The following is a 9,699-nucleotide window of genomic DNA, read 5'->3' as shown; positions in this document are numbered from 1 at the left end:
GAAATTGTCATGTGGGCTTCAAACCAAGCCCAAATCTGGATTATTGTCACAGGGGTGTGTGTGTCCCGAAAACGGACTGAAAGACAAATATGTCAAGTGGGCCTTCTGCCAAGCCCATCTCCATTTGGCGTAAGGTTCATGGAGGTGTACAAGAAGTAGCAGTGTATGAAACTGAATTTCAGTGGGCCTAGAGAACACTTAGCCCAACAGAAATCAGCCATGGAAAAAAATTGACTTGTGTAAGTCAGCACAATTTGAACGTGCGCGCCATTCCTCTCACTCACATACCTTTAGCTCATCGGTCGACTGCCAGTGACGGTGGTGACCTAAACCAAAATTTCAACCACCATCAGACGCGCGAGGCTACGTTAGATATGGATTTAGGAATGGTTTTGGGAATTGGTTGTTGTGTAAGCCAAATCGAGGGTTTTCTTGGAAGAACCCTAAGTCATTGGGATCAAATTAAATGGAATTTAGGGTGAATTGACCTCTATCTCCATGGGGCTTGAACTCCCCTCCCTAGACACTACACTCTGGTGACTTTAAAGCAAGAAAAAGTTAAGATAGGAAAATGACTTACCGGAGAAGGAGATCGGAAAATTTGTCAGGTAAGTCCTTGATTACTACAACATGATTCATCCTACTCTCTTCTTCCTTTCTTCTTCTTCTTCTTCTTCTTCTTTCTTCTGGAAATCAGGAACGATGAATCGAGAGTGATGAGGTCTAGCTCAAGAAATTTTAAGCTTCAATGTGAAGCTTCAATGGCTTAGGAGAAATGAGAGCTCTGAGTGAGTGGTGAGGGAGAGATTGTTGCAGAATGAGATTGAGTTTGTAGGCAATGCAAAAAGTGATTAAATGATGGTGATGAACTGTTTAAATAGGAGTGAGGTTTAGAGTTTGGTTAGGCTTGGAATGAGGCTAGGGTTCTATTAGAGGAGGCTTGGAGTTAGTTGGCATTGGCTCACTGAGTTAGTAGTTAACTTAGTTAGTTGGGAATGACTCAGTTAGTTAGGAATGGTTATGTTATTTGGTGAATGAGTGAATTTGAAACTGGCTAATGCAGGTTGTCTTTAAATGGATTTAGTCTAATAGCTTGAGTCATGACCTGCTGCATAGGTTTTTCTTTTAAAGCCAATGGTTAATGACTTGAATTATTGTAAGTGTTATGCTATGGCTGAAACAGGTTAATGTTATGTTATTGGGATGCAGATGGATCAATTGCTTGGTTATGAACTTTGCACTTCCAATGGACAGGTACTGCTATGCCTCTACTCTGGTTCAAAGCTTCATTGATGTGATAAGTGCTTGCATTGTTGTTTATCAGCTATACATTACAGGGTGTTCATGTAAGCCATTACAGGTCTAGGTTTTCCACTGTCTGCACCAGCCTATTGGATACGTTGCAGTTTCTGCTCATGGCTCTGCTACACTATCAATGATGGTTGTGTGATGTACTTCAATCTTTAACCAACTTCCTTGTTCTGTCATCTTGTTGTTCATGATGCTAATGTAAGAGGTTGGTTTATGTTGCAGTTGGTTGCAGGTCTTGTGTTATGGTTGAGTTGCAGGGACTGCATGGTTTAGTTTGAGTTTGAAACAGGTTTTGGGGGTTTGGCTTGATGCAAGTTGTTACAATCATGGTGTTGCAAGGCAATCTCATGGTCTTGTTGTTGTAGAACTGCTTGTGCATTGCTAGGTCTAATGTGTGAAGCATATTGTGAATTGACATGATTCTGCTATAGGATAGCAAGGAATAGCTTGCTGCTTGTGATGTATTGCATGTTTTGTTTTTGTTGGTCTATCATTATGCTGCTCATGGTATGCACTGCTTGATGATCCATTTCATATCTTAAATGCACATTACATTTATGACCTGTATTCTTCAGTATGGAGTCATTGTCTTGATTCGAATGTATTGCAAACTTCATGGTTGCATCTTTCTGTCTTAGTCTTTCAGCAAGATGATCCATCTTCTAGCTTGGTTCAGCTTGTGTGTAACATGGTATGGAATGTAGCATTCCTGTTTGTAGTATCATGACCAAAATGGAATGGTGTCTTAATGTGTGAAGTTGCTAGGTTGGTTGTAAAGAGTATGCCACAAATCCATGCTTGGATGAATGGTTGGTGGACACTTATGCAAGGGCAGTGGTATGTTTCTACATTTATTGAACATATGTCTTGCTTCTATTTGAAAATCAAGGGCAGTGTACCCACCAAAGTTTACCAAAGTCAACAATTGGTCAAAGTCCTTTTTTTTGTATTTTTCTTGTAAATGAACATTTAATGGATGATTATGGGTGAGTTTAGGGTTTTAGGAATTTGGGTTGACTTTGGTCAAAGTTGACCAAAAGGTCAACTATTGACCAAAGTCAACATTTGGTCAAAAGTTGCCAAGGCTTGTAATTTTTCATGTAATGATCAATGTGATGGTTTAAAATGGTTTGAAATGGATTAACAATGGTTTGAAATTTGTTTCCAAATTGGTTTTGTTTTTGCACATGAATGCTTGATTTTGAAATGAAATGAACATGACTTGACTGGTAACATACATTAACATGGTTTATGAACAAAGCTATGAATTAATGGAATAAGACTAAGGTTTGAATGAAACAACAACCGTGAATCAATAGGCATGACCTACAACTAGATTGTAACACAATAGGTTTTGGTTGTTTGGATGACTAAGGCCATAGATGCACCAACAATCAAATGGACAAAACAACAAGACATTGAGACTAAGATGGATTAAATTCAAGACCAATGTCCAAATGAAACCACACTAAGATTAGACCATGCACATTGATTACAATGGGTGAAAAATGGAGGACATTAGGGTTATCGGTGTCACCAAGTCCATCAGGTTCATCACCTCCTTGATTAGGGTTTTAGTGAGGCTTACTTCCCCAATCAATCCATTTGGATCAAACCAGATGTTTCAACAATAAGATTCCCCATGTATGAGCCATTCATTAGGGTTTTGATGACCAAGACAAAATCTAGATAAGCTTCATAGGATCCCACCATCATATCATCAAGAATTAGGGTTTTGAAGACCTCTGAGGATTTCCTGGGCAACCCCTTGTTGAATCCATGCCTCCACCACCAAACAATTAGGGTTTCACATCCCTTATGCTTGATGAGATAGTCAGACCCTACTTTTGACACTTGATCTCCATACAAACCCTAGCTTCACAAGCCAAAAAGTTTTGAATCCGTGGTGATCCACTAAGGGAGGAATGATGCAAATGAATGAATTATGAATGTATGCAAGTGATCCCTAAGTCAAATGGTTGGATGGAAAACTAGGAAAGAGGGAGGGAAAATTTTGGGGTACAACAAAAGGCAAAGGTAAGATTCTTATATGCTTAAAGAATGGGAGTCATCAATTCATATCCAATGTCTATTATGTTCCTAACATGAAGAATAATATTTTGAGCTTAGGACAAATATTAGAGAAATGCTATGACATCCACTTGAAAGAACATAGTCTTTTCTTAAGAAATTATAGACATAACTTGATTGCTAAGGTGTCTATGTCAAATAATAGAATGTTACTCTTGAACATTCAAAATGATGTTGCAAAGTGTCTCAAGACTTGCTATACCGACTCTTCGTGGCTATGGCATATACGATTCAGACATCTCAACTTCGACAGTCTAAAATGTTTGTCAAAGAAGGAAATGGTGAGAGGCTTGCCTAGTATAAACCACCTAGACCAACTATGTAAAGGATGTCTAGTTGGGAAGCAATTCCGGAAAAGCTTTCCAAAGGAATCAACGTCAAGAGCGACAAAACCACTAGAGCTTATACACACCGATGTTTGTGGACCAATCAATCTAAACTCTTTTGGTAAGAGTAAATACTTTCTCCTCTTTATTGATGATTATTATAGAAAAACATGGGTTTATTTCTTGAAGGAGAAGTCGGAAGTTTTTGAAAACTTTAAAAAGTTCAAAGCCCTTGTGTAGAAAGAAAGTGGTCTTTCCATTAAGGCCATGAGATCTGACCGAGGAGGAGAGTTTATTTCAAATGAGTTCCAAAAATATTATGAAGACCATGGAATCTGTCGCCCACTAACAATGCCAAGATCACCACAACAAAATGGAGTAGTAGAGAGAAAGAATTGAACCATACTTAACATGGTGCGAAGCATTCTTAAGAGCAAGAAGATGCCTAAAGAGTTTTTGGCTGAAGCAGTGGCATGTGCAGTTCATCTGACAAACCGTTCCCCAACAAGAAGCCTGCATGAGACACTACGCCAAAAATGACTTTTAACAGCGCATCTTAGACAGCGCTTTTAAAAGAAAGCGCTGTCTAAGGTTAAAATTAAAATAAAACACGGAAAATGTTCCAAAAAAATAATGAAAGCGCTGTCTAAGGGGGGGTCTTAGACAACGCTTTCTAAAAGCGCTGTCTAAGACCCCTCCTTAGACAGCGCTTTTAGAAAGAGCTTTTAAATATAGACCTTAGTCAGCGCTTTTGATAAAGCGCTGTCTAAAGTCTTTAAATTAAAAAAAAAAAATTAAAACCAAAAGCGCTGTCTAAGGGGGTTTTAGAAAGCGCTTTTGGAAACTCTTGGGTTTTTCAATGAACCCTCGTCTCTCTCACAAAACCGCTCAAACACCGCCTCTCAGACCTCTCTCTCGCGTACTTTCTACCTCAAAGTCGCTCATCAACGAACCCTCTCACGCTCTCAAACTCAAAGAATCACTCTCTCTCAACTCTCACGATATCTCCATTAACAAGCAAGTGAAAAGGATAAAAGGAAAAAAGGAGAAGCTCTTACAAAGTGTCACGGCGGTGGTGAAAGGCGTGAAGAAGCTGGCCTCCCAATCCAGGTAATCGATTTTGGGATTTTAGGGTTTTGTTTGAGATTTTCCGCCTCCGATTTTCTGTTGTTGATTCCTCCTCTCTTACTGATTTGCTCTCTCTATTTATCTCCCAGCTTAGGGTTTCGAATTGGTGCCCTTGTGTTCAAAAGCGTATCTCTGCAAAATCCTCTTTGATGTTCTCTGCTAACAATGGACGGCGAAGAAGAAGATGAACAAGTGATAGCTGAAGAAGTTGAAGCCATGAAATCCGTTTATGAAAACGATTGTACCATTCTCAATTCCATTCCTCCTCACTTCCATTTATCCCTCAAACCCAGAACCGCTTATGTTTCTTCTCACCAGGTTCCCAATTTTTCTTCAAACCCCTAATTTCATTTTTTTTTAACTTTTCATAATTCTAATTCAATTATTCATTAATTAATCCCCATTTTTTAAAATAAATTTCTTTGCAGTTTGTAGAAATTGTTCTTGAGGTACATGCAACTCCACAGGTATGTTTCAGTGATTAAGGTTATTATACTATGATTGTTGAATTCAATTATCTGTTTATAAATCAGTAGAAGCAACAAAAGCTTATGTGTTTTTTTTAGTATCCAAAAGAACCTCCTTCTGTTGCTATTGTGGATTGCAAGGGTTTGGATCAACATAGACAAAAGCATTTATTGAATCATATTCAAACTAAAGCCAACGAGCTTTCCCCTGGATTAATGCTCGTAGCTCTTTGTGAGGTAATCAATCAACTTATTGTTTTATTTATGATGGAGGTGCATTTTTTTTATAGAATAGTATTATTCATAATTTTACTTCATATCTCTATGTTACTGTTTGTAGATAATCTTATATTCTATACTCAGGATTAGAGTCTGTTTGGATTGACGTATCTGAGTTTATTAGGTAAATTTATGGTTACTTTAGGAATTTATAAAAAACTTAAATGAAGAATATCAACCATTGAAAACTGCTTAATCTTGTGAGACTGCAGACTCATTTATTTATGGTCACTTTGTGCATCTTCCTGCTTTTATGTTTCTGTTGTGATACGTAATCTTTTGCTGTATAGTTTTGACTAAAACTTTGGATAGGGATTGTGATAATGATTGATAATTGGTTATTGGAATGTATTTGAAGGAAGCTGTAGAGAAACTCTCAGATATGAATCATCCTGATGGTGATTGTCCATTGTGCTTATTCCCATTGGTGACAGAAGAACACCAAAGTGAAACCTTGCCTTTTATGAAGTTAATGTCTTGCTTTCACTGTTTTCACAGGTAGGGTGCCTATTGATTTTATCCTTCTATTCTATTTTCATTATGTTAGATTTTTTTACGACCTTTGTGTCGTTAATTTTTTCTTGGTTTAACATTACATTTTCAATATCTAATTTTCCCTTCCAATTTCTGTTTATAATTGGCAGTGAATGTATCATTAGATGGTGGAATTGGCTTGAGAGTTCTAAACAAACAGGGTCTTCCAAATCAGATAATGCAACGGCTCGTCGTAACAGGGGTATGTGTAATTGTAAAGTTGCATTTGACGATAGACATGTATAAATATAGTTTTCTTCAGTGTGAAATCATTCACTTTTACAAAGTATAGAAGCTTGAAGGACTAATAATCTAATATTCCTTGGTATGCTGTGTTTTCTTTTAGCAAATGGTTGCTTCCTAGTTGAAGATTTAAAGGGTCTAGGGATCACATTTGGACATACTGTCTTACAATATAAAGCAGTATGTCATGTTACACTGTTCAACTTTCTATTTCATGTTACATGTATCACTTTTCCATTGGTACATCAAAAGTTACTGATATAACAACAATTTTGCCAATGGTATCATACTTTTCTTCAAATGTCAATTTCTTTGTAACATGACCAAATGTGTTTTTGTATGCAACAAAACCAATATGCTGATATGAGCTGATTTGTCTAGCCAACCACTTCTCTATAACAAAATTGGAGTTCAAGTACAAGTTCAACCAATACTCCTGCTAAGTGAGTTACAAATCCAATTGGCCTTGAAGAGCTCTATGCATATTAGTTTTTAACTCCAAAAGAATCAGCGATACAAAAGTGAAACACATGAAGAATGAGTTATCAAATATTTATTCAATTGAAATCATTGATATGTGCTAGCAGTTAAGTAGGATAATTCGAATGGGCAGTGATATTTGACTTGTTTAAAACATATAATGTATTGATATAATGAATTTACCTTAGGTTCCCACCTGCGAAAAAATACAAGGATCAACACTTTATGTATTATTTATTGGAAGTTCAAAAAGGATCGACATTTGGGTGTTGATCCTTGTATTGTTTATTGAAAGTCCAGGGCAGAAGTTGAAAAAGCCAAAGAATTCACTAAAGGAAAGAACAAAAAGGGTAGGTTCTTAAACTGAGTTTTTGTACATGTTCTTCAGTGTTTTCTGTAATCCTACTTTCCTTACTTTTAATTACGCGTGACTCGAGTTTTTGTTTTATACAGCGGCAATTCAATGTTTGAAGAGGAAGAGGTTATATGAACAGCAAATTGAGCAGCTTCGAAACTTCCAGCTGCGTATTCATGACCAGGTGCAAATGCAATCGTATTTGGTATTAGTTCAGACAATGGCTTATATTATTAATCTTCTTTTGCATCTTATGGTGGTGATTTGTGTTATAGATGATAATGTTAGAAGGTGCTAAAGCCACCACGGAAACAGTGGATGCGTTAAGAACAGGAGCCGCTGCTATGAAGGCTATGCAGAAAGCAACGTACATACTGCTATTATATGATTCTAAATCTTTAATGAGCCGTGATAATGATTTATGACATTACTATAGTCCTGTTTTAATTTGTTTATTTGAACTTATCTACTAGCATAAACATTTGTGAGACTGTTTAGAAGAAGTTGTGAAAACACCTTATGACATGTTTATAGCTGTTTTTCATCTACATCCATAAGCTCTTCAATATAGCATATGAAATTATGAATAGCTTATAGTTTGTATGTAAACAAAACACTTATATGATAAACACCTATGCTATAAGTGCTTAATTATGCTGTTCATCCAAACATGACCTAAGTTTGCTTCTGTTTCTTTTTTCAGGAATATTGACGATGTTGACAAAACCATGGATGAGATAAATGAACAGACTGAGAACATGAAGCAGATTCAAGAAGCATTGTCAACTCCAATTGGTGCAGCAGCTGACTTTGATGAGGTAATTATTTACTTATTTGTTATGTCGGTTGCAAACATGATATTTGTACCTTTTGATTGTTTATAGTGTTTTAGAGTGCTAATGCATGTCCATGACTGTTGGGATGGCTCGTAGTTTAATCATAAGAGGGCACGTCACTCACAGTTCAAGGGTAATCTTGTATAGTGGACCGTAGTATTTAAACACAATTGTAATGTATAAACCCTAGACTTGAATAATAGAAAGATACTCCAGCCACACTACAATAGGAGACATAGGCACAATTGATTGAACTCCGTGATCAAATCTCGTGTTCTTTGTTTGCGTTTTTTCCGTATGTGTTTGCTTTTGAACCGGGGTTGTAATTCTAACAATGAGGCATTCTGAATATTTTGTCCTTTTCAGGATGAACTAGAAGCAGAACTTGAAGAATTGGAGAGTGCTGAGTTGGAAGAGCAGCTTCTTCAGCCAGCAACTACAGCTCCTGCTGCCACATCGTACGTCCCAGCTGGGCGGCAACCTACACGCCCTGTTCCTGCAAAGCCAACTCCCGAGGAAGATGAATTGGCAGCTTTGCATGCTGAGATGGCACTTTGATCGGGTACCTTTTCTCGTCTGTGTCACTACCGATGGATTTGTGTTGTTATCTATGCATTAGTTTCTTTTATCTGAATTCTGAACTGGTGTTGCATTTAGTATGCAAGTTAAATGATATGGTTATGTCACATTTTCATGTTTTGCCTATGCCAGAAATATTTTAGGTAGTTGTTCTATTTGGTTTTGCCACGGCTGGCTTAGTTTAAGCCAGAATTTCGCTGGCTTTGTTAACCATGACGATAAGTGTCTTCCACGATATATTTGTAATATGTAACTTAAGACTCTGACATGGAGAATTCTGATTCTCTCCTTCTGGGTTTGCATGTGGGAAATTATTGAACAGACCAGAAGATGTATATAAAAGCTGAAAAAGAAGTTGAACATAGAAGTCCCCTCAACACTTGCGACTTTTCTCATTGATGTGTTTGGACCTTTTTTCCAGGTCTGCGTATCAAATGTTAATTTATTTGGCTATCTCAAGCATATGTTGATTATTTGATACCAGTATGTAAAATGAAAAGCATGTTCCCTTAATCATTGAGTTAAATACTCGGAACTCACAATATAATATACTGTTCTGAACATACTTTTTAGAGGTCATGTTTCATCTGGTCTTGTTTTTTTTTTAACATTCTTGTCATGTAAGTTAGTATAACAAATATGTAAAATATGTTAACAAGTGGTAAGGATTTAGTTTGATGAGCTAATTGGATTGAGAAAATTGGCAGTTCTAAGAGTTTTCACTATCACCAGCAGGTGAAAGCAATTGAGTTTTCCTTCAGGCTTTGATATATATAATTTGGGTGGTGTTTATAGCGTCCTATGTATTGATGACACACTCTACAAATTTAAAAATGTCCTTTGTAACTTAGGGAGATTGGAATTGATTGGAATTGGGTCGATACATTTGTAGTATATGTAATGACTTGTAAATGTGTACATAAAATTGTATATATTTTGATACATTTAAGGCAAAATTGGTTTGAATTGGTATATATATATATTTGTTAGCCAAAAATTGGTAGAAAAAAGGTCAAAATGGCATATATAAAATGTGATAATTGTCTGTCAAAATCTGGTTGAAAACAGGT

The 9,699-nt window shown here is 36.7% G+C and overlaps 2 protein-coding genes and 1 long non-coding RNA gene across 6 annotated transcripts; all 3 read left to right on the top strand.

Annotated features, from left to right (window-relative positions):
- The first annotated feature begins 280 nt into the window (after positions 1-280).
- Positions 281-2,440, top strand: LOC127083661 (uncharacterized). Its single transcript, XR_007788492.1, has 3 exons — positions 281-1,254; positions 1,338-1,441; positions 1,534-2,440. It is a non-coding gene; the product is annotated as an uncharacterized LOC127083661 (long non-coding RNA).
- A 2,138-nt stretch (positions 2,441-4,578) lies between these two features.
- On the top strand, positions 4,579-6,430 carry LOC127087540 (uncharacterized). The gene is made up of 6 exons (XM_051028430.1): positions 4,579-4,838; positions 4,946-5,174; positions 5,285-5,323; positions 5,423-5,560; positions 5,961-6,100; positions 6,247-6,430. The coding sequence occupies exons 2-6, from the start codon at positions 5,022-5,024 to the stop codon at positions 6,380-6,382; spliced, it is 606 nt and encodes a 201-aa protein (XP_050884387.1). The 5' UTR covers positions 4,579-4,838; positions 4,946-5,021; the 3' UTR covers positions 6,383-6,430.
- A 726-nt stretch (positions 6,431-7,156) lies between these two features.
- On the top strand, positions 7,157-9,491 carry LOC127087541 (vacuolar protein sorting-associated protein 32 homolog 2). 4 transcript variants are annotated; one of them, XM_051028431.1, is made up of 5 exons: positions 7,157-7,209; positions 7,313-7,398; positions 7,490-7,581; positions 7,918-8,032; positions 8,417-8,917. In XM_051028431.1, the coding sequence occupies exons 3-5, from the start codon at positions 7,490-7,492 to the stop codon at positions 8,606-8,608; spliced, it is 399 nt and encodes a 132-aa protein (XP_050884388.1). In that variant the 5' UTR covers positions 7,157-7,209; positions 7,313-7,398; the 3' UTR covers positions 8,609-8,917. The 4 variants fall into 4 exon arrangements, with proteins under 4 accessions (XP_050884388.1, XP_050884390.1, XP_050884389.1 ...); XM_051028433.1 differs by lacking the exon at positions 7,157-7,209 and adding an exon at positions 9,365-9,491 and having other exon boundaries at positions 7,353-7,398; positions 8,417-8,612; XM_051028432.1 differs by lacking the exon at positions 7,157-7,209 and adding an exon at positions 9,051-9,342 and having other exon boundaries at positions 7,353-7,398; positions 8,417-8,612.
- The last annotated feature ends 208 nt before the right edge of the window (positions 9,492-9,699 follow it).

This window comes from Lathyrus oleraceus, chromosome 5, assembly GCF_024323335.1.
Source record: "Lathyrus oleraceus cultivar Zhongwan6 chromosome 5, CAAS_Psat_ZW6_1.0, whole genome shotgun sequence".
Taxonomy (NCBI): domain Eukaryota; kingdom Viridiplantae; phylum Streptophyta; class Magnoliopsida; order Fabales; family Fabaceae; genus Lathyrus; species Lathyrus oleraceus.
This window is presented reverse-complemented; position numbering and strand designations above follow the sequence as displayed.